General features: G+C 46.9%; 1 protein-coding gene across 7 annotated transcripts in view; it reads left to right on the top strand.

The window, feature by feature from the left end:
* Window positions 1-1,473: 1,473 nt before the first annotated feature.
* CARMIL1 (capping protein regulator and myosin 1 linker 1) overlaps window positions 1,474-12,889 on the top strand; it is a 194,102-nt gene continuing 182,686 nt past the window's right edge. For 5 of the 7 annotated variants that reach the window (XM_032120370.1, XM_032120380.1, XM_032120398.1 and 2 more), the window contains exons 1-2: window positions 1,475-1,890; window positions 5,775-5,872. In XM_032120370.1, coding sequence (XP_031976261.1) covers window positions 1,851-1,890; window positions 5,775-5,872 — 138 coding nt within the window. In that variant the 5' untranslated portion in view covers window positions 1,475-1,850. Of the gene's footprint in view, window positions 1,891-5,774; window positions 5,873-12,889 lie in introns of all 7 variants that reach the window. The other 2 variants (XM_032120407.1, XM_032120415.1) reach the window with 2 other exon arrangements.

Genomic DNA, 12,889 nt, shown 5'->3' with positions numbered 1-12,889 from the left:
ACTAATATATTCACTTCTTGTTTATTTTCTTTAAAGGATGTGTTTATTCTTTACATGTAAACAGCAAACTGTAAAGAGTGCTAATCGTATCCATCTCGGTAGTAATGTTATCTGTGTTGGCAGAATTATCTCTGACATAATTTAGAGAGCTGGTTGGTGCCAAGAGAAAACATGATACATTTATTTGATAAGTGACACCAATTTCAAAGTGGTCATGTTTCTTCTGAAGACCACGGTATGCAGTAGTCTGTGACACACAGGGGTGCAGCAGTGTGGTACTGTACTAGCAAAATAACTTACTGGATTCACATTGTTGCTCTCACTTAATGCATTTCAGACTTCTTAATTAGACATAAATGACTTTGATCTCCCAGATCCACCAGTAGAGTGCTTGAAACATGAGGTTTATGCAGTAATCCACCCTTTTAGGATGGAGGGTGACCAATCACAGTCCTGCTGCAGTGAAAATGATCCTTTCACTGAAACCAGGCATCACTACCAGAGGCAAGCCGAAGAATTTCCAGGGCTGCCGAGCCTCTTCCTTTGCTCTCATCCAATAAGCATCGTTCTGTGCTTGTACTTATGGGTGTAATTAGGCAGCTCGCGTGCTGTGTTTCTATAATGTGGCTGTTACCACATGACAAAAATCCTCAACGGCAAAGTGCAACAAGCAAAATGCTGCAACTTGTGGATTTTAATTTGGTCCTGAGAAAGGAGGCATGTTTGGCTCCCTTCAGTGTAGCACAGGCTCAGCAACAGCGAGGCTCCCTGCACAAGGAGTTTGCTAAGCCGTCTCTAGCCATGGCGTTATCTCACAACAGGTGCCGAGGCAGCCGCCGTCCCCATGGAGATAAGGTGACGGAGCGAGGGAGAGGCAGATGAGTTCTGGATAAAAGGTTAGCCTCTTCCAGGTCTCGAAGTGATCCAGCTTTTCTGGGAAGGAACTGGGCAATCCCTTTCCGCGGCGGCGAGGACTGACCTGACGATGACAACCACCCCCTTCGTACCATACACCCATTTTAACGAACCCAGAGGAGAATTCCCGCGGGGTAAAGCCTGAGGGTGCAGCTGCGGAAGGCACGGTCTGTCGGGAAGGGCCGGTGCTGCTGCCACCTGAGGTGGTACCTCGGGGGCGAGGGCCGGGCCAAGCCGGTGTAGCCGCGTTGCCCGCGGCTGCCGGCAGATGGCCCCCGCCGCAGCGCCGGTCGGCGGGAGCGGGCGAAGGAGGGGCCGGCGTCACCGCGCTAAATCTCTGAGCCCGCTGCCCTCCTCCTCCTCCCTCGCCGCGATGGCTTCCTAAGGGCGATGCTCCCGGCCGCGGCCGCCACCAGCTCCCGCTCTGTAGCCGGGTGCTCGGTGGGCGCGGGCGGCTCCCGGCGGCTCCCGCGCGGTTCGGGGGCCGGGCCGGGGTGCGGGAGCCAGCCCTCCGGGGCGGGGGCAGCCGCCGCCTCCCGCCGGTGCCGGGCGGGGGAGCCGGGCGGCGCGCAGGCGGGAAGAGGGGAGCCGGTGCGGGGACCGCCGTGAGCCCGGAGCGCCGCGCCTGACGGCCGCCTGCGGGCCATCCATCCCTCCCTGGAAATGCCCCTCCTGGCCGCGCCGGCAGCCGGGGGCAGCATGTAGCGCGGGAGGAGCGGGCTCCGCGGGGGCGGGAGAAGCCCCTTCCCTCCGCCCGCGCTCGCAGCCGCACGCACACCCCGCGCTCCGCAGCGAGGCTCACGGCCGGCCCTCCTCCTCCTCCTCCTCCCCCCCCGCCCGCTGGGTGCATGCCCGCCTCGCCCGGCGCAGGGACGGCGCGCCGCTGAAGCAGCCCCGCCGCCGGGCACCGTCGGGCGCCGGGCAGCGCCGCCGCCATGGCCGAGGAGAGCTCCGACGTCCCCAAAGAGTTGATCGGTAAGGGACGGGGCATGGCGGCGGGGATGGGGGATGCGGGGTCCCGGGGGAAGGTGCTGCGGGGGCAAGTTTGGAGGCCGCCGTGCGCGGCCGCGGGATGCAGCGCTGCCGGAGGCGGGGGTGGGGGGAATCCGGGGGTGGGTCTGTGGAGCCGGGCAAGCGCCGCGGGGGCTGGCCGGGGGAGCCCGGGGGGCTCCGCGCGGGGCTGGAGGGACTCGGAGGAGCCGGCGGGGGGCAGCGAGGCCGCGCTGCTGCGTGCGGGGAATGGGCGGGCGGGGGCTGCGGGGCTGCGGCGGGCAGCGGGGAGGCGGCCGCGGGCAGGGACTGAGCCCTCGGGAGCCGCGGTGGAGCACAATGTGTGTCCTCTCTCCCGGAGGGGTCTGTCCGACGGTGCCGGCAGGCTGCGAGCGCGGGCAGACGCGCGGTGAAGCTGCCCCAGCCCCCCGCGCCTCCCGCACCGCCGCCCGCCCGGGGCACGTCCTCGGAGCGCCTCAGCCTGGCGGCACGGGCTGCGGCTCCGCTCGGTGCTTTTTTATTTATCCCCCCGGGTTTTGCGCAGTTTAAGACTTCGTTTTCCTCTGTACGTAGGAGGGAGCGAGGGTATTTGTAATTAAAGTTTTATGGCCCCATGCACACGAGCCCCCGTCCTGCATGGTATACGCTCAGGAAGTCACAGGTGATGGCGAGGACTCTGAAAATGCTGTCACCGCTTTTGGGGAGCTTCCGATAAATGGATCGTTAACGTGGCGTGTGTGTAAGCAATGTCATTTGGGGATAACAGGTCTGATGCTCCAGGCCCTCAGCTACCTTGCTCAGGCCGAATTTCCTTTGGTTTTGCCTGTTGAAGAGCTATATAAAGATCTTACCAGCATTAGAATAATTTAGTGTTGTCGTAATGACAGATGGAAAGAGAAATTTGTCAGGCGACAAGGTACATGTTGCGTTGAATACAATCCTTCAGACCTTACCTAGGTAATTTACATTGTTACGTTTCCTTCAGTTTCATCAGTCAGCAACTGGTTTTAGCATGTATAAAATATTGGTAAAATCTGGGTGGACATTTGTAGCTGCTGCAGATTTTTTTTTCTGTAGGTCAAAATAGCTCTGTTTTGCAGTCCTTTGGGTCTCCAAACCATGTGGTTTACAGAGAGACTGTAGTCTATAGCTTACTGCTAAGAAGTGATGAGCTGGGAAGTGTTCTAGGAGTAGCTATGGTCAAAACCATTGAGTTTTTATGTTTTAAAGTGGCCAGGCATGTTTGAGGTGCTAATACACAGTATTTCTTACTCACCGTGGGTCTGCACTCTGGTGTCATAGGTGAGGTGTGGTGGCATATTACAGGGAAGAATAAGGTGGATATCTTCACACATTCCCTCCTCTGGTGGCTTTGAACAATCTTAAGAATTACCCCCCCCCCCCCCCCCCCCCCCGATGCCCTGCACCCACTCAGCTTGATTTGTCAAGGGCTATCCTGGGGTGTGGGGATTTGTTCAGGTAGATTGGTTTAATTTCTAGCACTATTTTGGTGTCTGCATGTTAAAATTTAACCTTTAAATAGGCTTTTTGTAATAACGATGTTTTGAGAGCAGGATGAAAGGATGTGCTTTAATGCAGAGTGATTGGAGTGTGGAGATTAAACTGGGGGTAGGAGTGTTTGAGCTGCAGGTTTTGTTCTGTTACTCACTTCCCGTGTGACCTTTGTCAGGTCTTGTAGGTCATAGTCTTCAAAGAAACCCTCTCTTACTGTTGGCTTACCTGGATCCACTCCTCCGAGGTGTGGATGTCTGAAGCCTCCAGCACTAGAAATGGATGAACACTTTAAAATGTGGACCTTAATGTTATGTTTCCATCTCTCAGTCTGAAAATTTACTTTGTGAGTCCACTTGCCACCCAGTGTGGAGGGAAGTGTCTTCAGTCACATGGAGAGTATCTGTGAAATCTGTATCTTAGCTCTTTGAAGTAGCGTTTTTAGCCCTTTCAGGCAGATAGAGCTTTGTGAGGAGCTGACATCCTGATGATGCTTTGTGCAATCTGGGGTCCTGGGCCCCTTCTCTCCCTATGGCTTGTTGGAGTAAAAGTGCTGGAGCTGAGGGCATGCAGTCGTTCCCACTTCTGCTGTGTGGAACCTGAGGGACAGCAAAGGGAAGAGGATCTCTCCATGCAGATGCCTCAGGAGGAAGTCCCTTGCTAGATGTAGGCACTTGGAGCTGTTTGTGGGAGAGGAGAAACCGAAAGGCAGAGGCTGCAAGTGGAGGTAAAGTAGCAAAGACAGCAGCAATGCCTTCTGCAAGGAGACAGGATTTAATGAAAAAGACTCTGTGGTCAGCTTGCTTCTGGGTTCCCAGGCAGGGACAGAAAGACCAGAATTGGGCATTGCCCATGGGAGAGGAAGCCTTGGGAGAAGAGTTCACATCGGGCTGGACTTTTCCCCGGGCTCCGCTCACCTGGCTGCTCCGTGATCTTGCAGCCTGGCTCCTGACCAAGCGGTTGCTGCGGGAGCCGGCCGCGCTGGCTGCCTGCCGCGGGGCTGCCGCGGCTCGGGACGGGCTTCGCGCTGCGCAAGCCGCTGCTACCGAGGAGCTTTTGTTTCCTGATAGGAAAATTAAAATTCCTGGGGAAAACATGCCGATTCTGCAGAAAGAGCTCTTTCTGGTGAAGAGTGTCTACCGCCAGCCATGTTTCTGACTTGCACACCCTTCCGCCCTTCAGGCAGAACGCTGTGGCCTGGCTTAAACATCCAGGCTTAATAAATGGTGTGTTGTTTGTGCTAACGTCTTCTGACTACTGGATGAAAATTGTGCAGAAAAGCGCTATACAGAGCACTATAATTAAAAGCCTTAGGAATAGCCTGTTATCTTTAATTTTTGCCTTAAAACGTAAGCGTGCCCTAGGGCAAAGTGTATGTGTCCGGAGAGGGTGGAGACTTGCCTTTTACAGATGCCAGTTGTAGGGCTGGAAATAGGTTAATGTGTTTAAAAGATTTCTTTTTCATTCCCTTTCATTGGGGGCTGGGGAGTGAAACTTAGGGAAGGTGCCAAATTGGCTCTTCTAGATGAACTCCTCTGTTTATCTCTCAATTACATCAGTGTCAGTAGTTGTATAAGCTTTCTAGACACAGTTCCCTGTGTGTATATTCCCTTCAGGCCAGGGTGCAAATGCTCAGGGGAAAAGCTGGTTCGTGTCATGCTTGGCAGAGACTGGGTATACATGTGTATGCATGTACATATTAAAACATTATGGCAACTAATGTAACTTTGGTGTTGGCACCAAGAGGTGGCTACATTGTCGCTGGGATAGTGACAACAGTGTTGTGTCCATAGCATCCTCTGCATAGCTGCCAGGTGTTACTATCTGGAAGTCTGCTTGGTTTGCTTCGTTACTTAAATGCACAGAGTGCAAAAATGTGTGAACAGTTGCTCTTCCATTACCTGACCCATTTAGCCTCCCTGATATTAACAAAAGGCTAAAACGTGTGCAATGCAAGGAGCTAATTTGCTTTAGCAAGCTTTTCAGGTACAAATAATAGCAGTGAGAAATTAGTTGCATTTTCCCAGAGTAGAGCTAAGCAGTGCTGTGGCATGTCTTGGGAATGCTTTTGATATGTAAGTTATACTGGAAAAAAATTTCAAATTGTGTTTAGAATCCTGGCATATGACATCAATAATCCTAACATAGTAGACACAAATTATTGTGTAGATGGCATACTAGAAAGTTGTACTTGTGTTAGGTTGTGTTTGGTACTGGCTCATGTGCACAAGACTTCCATGAGTGCAAGCAGTTGAACAACATAGCTCTGAGTCTTTCCGAAAACTCGACAGTGGCATCTGTTTGCTTCTCGTGTTGACACTGAAGGTATTTAATTAAGATATTTTCTTTCGTTTCAGAAAGTGTCAGGGATGTTATTGGGAGGAAAATCAAAATTTCCGTCAAGAAGAAAGTAAAGCTGGAAACCAAGGGAGATAAAGTGGATAACAGAATATTGGTAAGTACAGTAGAATGGCTCTGATTACATATGTGAAGGAAAAGCCAGTATCTTTTCAGAAGGCATAAATTCTCCTCTGGAAGTATTCTTTAAACTTTGTATGTGCCATAAGATACCCATGTAATTTATTTTCTTACTTTTTCTTACTTTCTTGATAGCCTACACAGGAAGTTGGTGTGCAGCTGTGCACGTTACACACACTCGTTTATCACTGAGTTATTTTGGAGAGTTTAGGGTATTGTGTTGTGGACTGATGATAAAGCAAGCTATTACCAGAACCTGTTCTAAAATATTTTGCTGCCTTTGCTGGTTAGGTTTCCTGTTTATGTCCATAAGAATTTTAAGTGGCCAAGAAATACAAAATGAAGTGTGTAGAATTAATTTTGAGAATCTGAAGCTGTTATGCAGTGAAAAGCAACAGTAAAACTGTTGGGCTTTTTGAACTCAAGTGACTATTTGTATTTTTTAGTGTTCTCTGTTAAGTCATATATCTTCATTTTAAGAGAAATGCTTAATGTGTGGGATTCTAAATTGTCATTCTTACAACTGTAGTGGAGGAAAGCATCAAATTAATCTCACTTAAGAATGCTTTCCTGTTTTCTCAAGAATAGTTTTGCTGGCCTCTCTTGATAGGAAGAAAACTGTGGTAATGAGCTGCTACGCTTGCATGCTATCTTGAATATGCAAAAAGACATGGAACTGTATTTCCTTGCTCTTTTGATCTCTCTCTATTAGGAGAACTCCTAGACTAACAAACACAAATAAGTACAATGCTGCCATAATATTTTGCAAGATATTGAGATTTGGTGTCTTGTGTTTGTGCTGTAGCACAATTTGAAAGTTTTGTTGCCAAAGCTGTTGTTACAGATATCAGGTACATTCCCCATGCAGATGTGCTATTTTGTCTTTCAAAACCACAACTTCTTAATCACTTCTGAATTATCTTCTTAAAGTATGTGTTGCTATCCCTGGGCAGTAACACTGTAGATAATGGCTCACTTTTCTGCGAGAGCTGCTACTTAAGGAATTTGAAATATTTTCTGCTTAATATCTGCTCGTGTTATATCTAGTTCCTTGATTTACAGCTTCTGTACTGGAAATAGATTGAATATGTGAATGTTGATTGATTGTCTCTATTTATTTGAAAACCATGTTTATAGGGAAGGCTGACAGGTTGCACTGAAGTGGTTACACTTGATTGACTTTTTGACTTACACAGAATCATAACTATTATCAATAGTGAAATATGTTGTGGAAATACTGAAATCCTGTTCTGAACTGATGGGACCAAGAGAATATCAAGCTTTGAATCATCAGTGAGGTTTCTGAGGGATGTACGACTTGGCAGTAAAATGCCTATACATGATGATTTGGGTGTTTTTTCTCTCTTTAATCTCCTAAGGTCTCAGGTGGGGGACTTTCACTTTCCATGACTGAAGAGGTACTGAAAGGGAGAGAACCTTTCAGAGGCTCATGAGTTAGTGAGCACTTCTTGTGTGCATTCATGTTGTCTTCAGTGCACAAAGTGTTTCAGGGGAATGATTTGCTGGATGTTGTCTGGTAGAACCATTTGTTCGATGATGCAGAAATGCAGGGGATTTATATTGGAGGGAGAAAAAACCTTTTTATTCTTAGAGAAATTGATTATTGATTCCTGGAGTTGGATTTTGTGTTTTCCTTTGCCTTAGAAGAAAACTGCCTCATGTGAAGCTTTTTTACAGTGTTTTACAATGTTTTTCTGACTGCATGTGTAAATCTTTATGTGCGGTTGTTTGGTTTAGGGGTTTTTTTTTAGTTTTTTGTCATTTTGGGGTGGGGTTTTTTTGGTTTTTTTGGTTTTTTTTTTTTGCAGAGGTGCTGAATGTTGTCCGCTGTAGCAAAGGCCGATAGAGACTATGGTTCGCTTTGCAGATGCAAAATTCTCTGAAATGCAGAATGCTCTGGAAGAAATTACACCAGAAACACCTTGAGTTCGGTACCTCAGATTAATGGAGACTTTCTGGCCTTAGTGTGTTGGCACAGTCTCACTTCCTACCTGCAAAGTGTAGAGGACATACACCCTTCTCTCATCAGTAGAGTGATGCTGAAAATAAATAACCTTGCTTCAGAAGTATGTGAGTGCTTAATACTAAATGCTACAAGAAATCTGCCAGCAAAACTAAGAACTTTTGTACTCTGAGCTGGAACTTAAGAGTATTCAGTAAATAATGCATGCGGCCGCGTTCTGACTGGAGCAGGTAAAACTGAGTTGCTGTGCCTTGGGTGAGCCTGTCAAACAGAATGCTGAATGAAGTGTTGGCAGCAAAAGCAGCTCAGTAATTAAAGACTCTATCCTTAAGTGAATGCACCAGAGGGCTCAAATGTGATTGCATGGGCAACCTTCATGCCAGCGCTCCTCAACTCCTGAGAGCTTAGTTTTGAAATGTTAATCCTCTGAGTGCTGTCTCTGGAGTGCACGTGTGGCAATGGATTGTTTTGAGATTTTGGGTTGAATTTTATTAGTAGTTGGGTGTTTACATTAGGTGCAATGCTTTGGGTCCAGCACTTAATAGGGAGAAAATACCAGTTGCTCTCATCTAGCTAACCCCAGAGCTGTTGTGAAACGTGCTCATGGCTTTAGAGGAGGTTGATCACAGAGGCTGGCACTGAGCCCTGACACCCAAATCTGTGCTTTAATTAAATGATCTCTCATCCTTCCTTCCTAGGGAAATCCAGCAAAATCAGTACCACTTTGAGAAAGGGAGATTATTTTAAAATGACTGCACTTGGCAGGTAACTATAAAAACACTTGACCTCTGGCCCTGTTGTTCACAGTGTATTCAAGGTACAGAGTACTAGAATATGGATGTAACCATCTACTTAAATCACTCTGCTATAGGAAATTCCTCTGATAATTAAGATGGAAATTAGAATCTGAGACTAAAGAAAAACAATGCAAAACCCCTGGTGTTGCTTGCAGTAGGGTCCCAGTATTAAACTGGTGAAGTTGGCGGATAAAGACCATGCTTGCCTTAAGATGCTTTAGGACCCCAGCTTTGGGTGCCAGCGTTTGGAAATTATGTCTAGGAATTTTGATATCAACCAGATTTTTTCAGTCTGCACAAGGAGTTTGCTGTCTCAATCTCAATCTGCAGTTATTTAGTTTTTCAGTTAGTCATAATGATGCAAAACAGTAAACATCATGAGCTGCTGAGCTGCCCCTGGTCTGCTGGCACCAAATCTCAGGTCTGCGGGCAGCACACTGGTATCCAACCCTGAAAAGGCAATAACCAGCTTGAACAGGCAGAAAATCAGTCCTCAGGTGATTAGGCCTAAACCCCAGTCCTATCTGGGTACTCTGGCACTGGAGAAAGTGGGGAAACATGCAGGCGTAGAGGAGACCTTGAAAGGTGACGAGCTGCCCTACAGGGCAAGGGGAACAGACATCGTGGGACTCCGCAGTGGGGCACAGTCCCACTGTGGGCCAGTCCCACTCGGCAGCTGGGGGTAGCTGAGCTCTGGTGGTCACCAGCACTGCAGTGACCCAAGGCCAGGCCAGGCAGCTGGGTCTGTGGGGTGGCCTCAGCTGCGAAAGGGACCAAGCACAGCTGTAGCTGTGGTGTTGCTCAGGCCAGCGTTGAGTGCCAGAGCTCTGAAGCAAGGTTGGTTCAAGACTTGTTCCTACTCTTGGGGTCACATACATGCACTGTGTTGGGTGCAGGCAGCCGAGCTCCGGCAGAGCCCTTGAAGAGGCTGCCCCAGCTGGCTCCAGGTGGCCCTCAGCCAGAGGCAGAGTACTCCTGCAGGAGGGGACTCAGCTGTGTTCGGCTTCAGTGTGATTCTCAAAACAGTAGTCTTACTGAGTTATCACTCTTTCCTAATCAGTGGAGGATAGCTTTGAATTTGTGTGATTGTTTTGTTTAAACCTGGTTTCTTATGAGAACAAGGTTTAAGGCATCATGCTGAGTGCCTGCGGTGTTTTTCCTCACACTGACAACTTCTGACCTTCTCTCCAGTTTCAGTTTAAGCTGATGGGTATGGAGACGTCCCAGTTGTGATGATAACAGAGTTGGCTGGGTGTGGGGGGAGACAGCCAGAAAAAGAAGAGAAACTTTACACCTACTCCCTCCTCTAAGGCCTCCACCTTTTGCCACCATAAGGGATCAGGCAGAATGCCCGGTCTGTGTACTTCGGTTAGGTGGTTTTTTGTTGTTGTGTTGGCTTTTTTTGTTTGTTTGCTTGCTTGGTTTTTGTTTTGTTTTGTTAAATCCAGAGGCCTCAGTGTTTATCAGATTATCACCTACAGACAAACGCTGGTAGGGACTGGGCTTCGTAGCTTTGGTGTTTGTGGTGCTACTTTTCCCCCTCAAAATACCCAAGATATTTGTACATAATTTTGCTGATTATTTCCTGCTGCCTTTTCTTCCTCTCAGATTTATTGCAATTAGCAGCAAGCATTGAGAAGTTAAAATGTTTTCAGCAGTGGTTTCAGGACAGCCCAGAATTCAGGATTCATCTTACTTTTTTTTCTTTACTATTAGGAAAAGAGAATATTCCTGCTCTATTTGCCTTTGAGATTAGTTTTCTTTTCCGAACTAATATTATTTTAGACATAACATATAAGAAAATATTGCAAGTGACCATGCTCTTTATGTGTTTGGTTGCATTTCTTTGCTTTATTGCTGTGTTTGTTGTGATTTTTTTGTTTTGTTTTTTTCCTGACCTTCAGGCTACAGAATAGTGTGATGTGATGTGATGTAGTGACCAAAAGCACTTTATTAGGAAATCCCATTGAGGACTCTCTGTTACACTTCTGCCCTTGGTCATTTACATTCTCTTTGTTAAAATATCACACTGCTACTTCTGAAATTGAGACAGTTGCTTTGGCAGGTGGCTCTCCTTAAAATGTACTGTATGCACAACATAGATTCACTGGGAGCAATTCATGTCCTTGTCACTTTCTCTGGGACATATGTTTCCATGGGCTTTTAAAACAAAAAATTGAATTGGCTCCTGTCAAAGAAGTTTATATTTGTCCTGCGCACATGGTCTGAGATTTCATGTTCTGCTTCTAAAGAGTCTCTTATAAAGACTGGAGTTCTATTTAAAAAAAAAAAATCTATCTGTGTTTACTTTTAAAGGAGCAATTATGGCCATTTTGTGTGCTCTCCATGTGGTTTCTGAATACTGCTTGAACAATGTGGTTGACTACTGAAGCAACAGAGCCTGTATGAGCTCCTGTGCCTGTTCAGCTATCAGGGTGGCAGTCTCCGGCTGGAGGCAGTAGTATTTTGCACTGCCAAAACTATTTTGGGATTAAAAGCTCTGGTGCTTGTTTTCCATTGCTCATCTTTTGTCTCGATCCATCCACAATATTCTGTTTGAATGGAGATGAATTTCACATCGTGCCTTAAAAAATATGCACTTCTTTTAAACCACTAAGAGCACAGGGTTGTCTAAGGTTGGCTTTACACAAAATGTGTGCAATCTCACACGTTATATCATGACAGCTGGTGTGTGATAATGATGTTAAATAGGGACATTCTTTAAAAATAATGGTGTTTCCTCTTCCCTGCCCAGAACATTGACTGTTATGACATATATCTTAAGTGTGTCTTTATGAAGATGAAAGGAGGTAGGTGTTGATGCATCCCTCATGTCAGGAAATCTAAATGAAGTGAGGTAGAGTAATCAAAAAATACTTAGATGTGAAAACGTATTTTAATATATTTACAAGGTGCCTCTTAGAAAGCAACTGAACTGTGGCCTGTAAGATTGCTACAAAAAAACTGAAATAAAAAGAGTACTGCAGGAAATAGAATTTATTAATTCAGTCATGCAGTTGCATTTGTTTCCATAATAGGAAACATTTTAAAAAAGTACTCATGTGCAAGTTTCACTGAAATTTATGTTTATGTTAAACGCTGATCCATGAGGTTACTTTTAACTGGTGGGAAGATTTACAAACCTAGCATTCTGGAGTACTGTGTCCAGCTCTGGGACCCCCAACATAAGAAGGACATGGACCACTTACCTGTTGCAATGAGTCTCCCCAGGGATTCTGCCCCTCCACTCCATACTTGTGAGAACCCACCTGGAGTGCTGTGTCCAGCTCTGGGGCCCCCAGTATAAGGACATGGACCTGCTGGAGTGAGTCCAGGTGAGGCCATGAAGATGACCAGAGGGCTGGAGCACCTGTCCTGTGAAGACAGGCTGAGATAGTTGGGGTTGTTGAGCCTGGAGAAGAGAAGGCTCCAGGGAGACCCTATTGCAGCCTTCCAGTACTTAAAATGGGCTTATAAGAAAAATGAGGTAAAATTTTTTAACAGCACCTGTTGTGACAGGAAAAGGGGGAATGATTTTAAACTAAAAGAGGGTCAATTTAGACTAGATGTAAGGAAGAAATTTTTTACTATGAGGGTGGTGAGGCACTGGAACAGGTTGCCCTGAGAAGTTGTGAATGCCCCATCCCTAGAAGTGTTCAAGGCCAGGTTGGATGGGGTTTTGAGCAACCTGGTCTAGTGTAAGGTGTCTCTGCTTATTGCAGGGGTTGGATCTAGATGATCTTTAAGGTCTCTTCCAACCCAAACCATTCTATGGTTCAATGATTCAATGGTTCAATGAATTGCTGTGATAGTGCATGCAAGTGTAGAAATTCAAGATGATTTTTTGCACCTATAGTGTGTTTTTTCCATGTTTTGGGAGGACAGAAATGTAGCTGGCTTGCTCTCCCTTTCTTTAGTTTTGGGCAGCTGGTACAGGCAGGGAAAGGTAAGAAAAAGGGACTCCTCTTTCAGCGCCCTGAAAGCGTCTGCTGTTGTCCTGGCTCGTGTAGTTTGCATTTTCACACTCACCTGCAACTACATACATCCTTATCTGTGTTCTGGAAGGAGGAAACGTGAACACAATCTCACTCTTAGCAGGTTCTGGTTTTCTGTGTACAGAAAACCAGCTCTAACAGTTACCAGGGTAAAAAAAGTGGTGGGAGGGAGTGTGGTGGCTGGTGAACATACATTACAAGGGAGAGAGAGTTTTCAG

This window comes from Corvus moneduloides, chromosome 1, assembly GCF_009650955.1.
Source record: "Corvus moneduloides isolate bCorMon1 chromosome 1, bCorMon1.pri, whole genome shotgun sequence".
Taxonomy (NCBI): Eukaryota; Metazoa; Chordata; class Aves; order Passeriformes; family Corvidae; genus Corvus; species Corvus moneduloides.
Note: the sequence above shows the minus strand (reverse complement) of the source record. Positions and strands in the feature narration are given on the sequence as shown.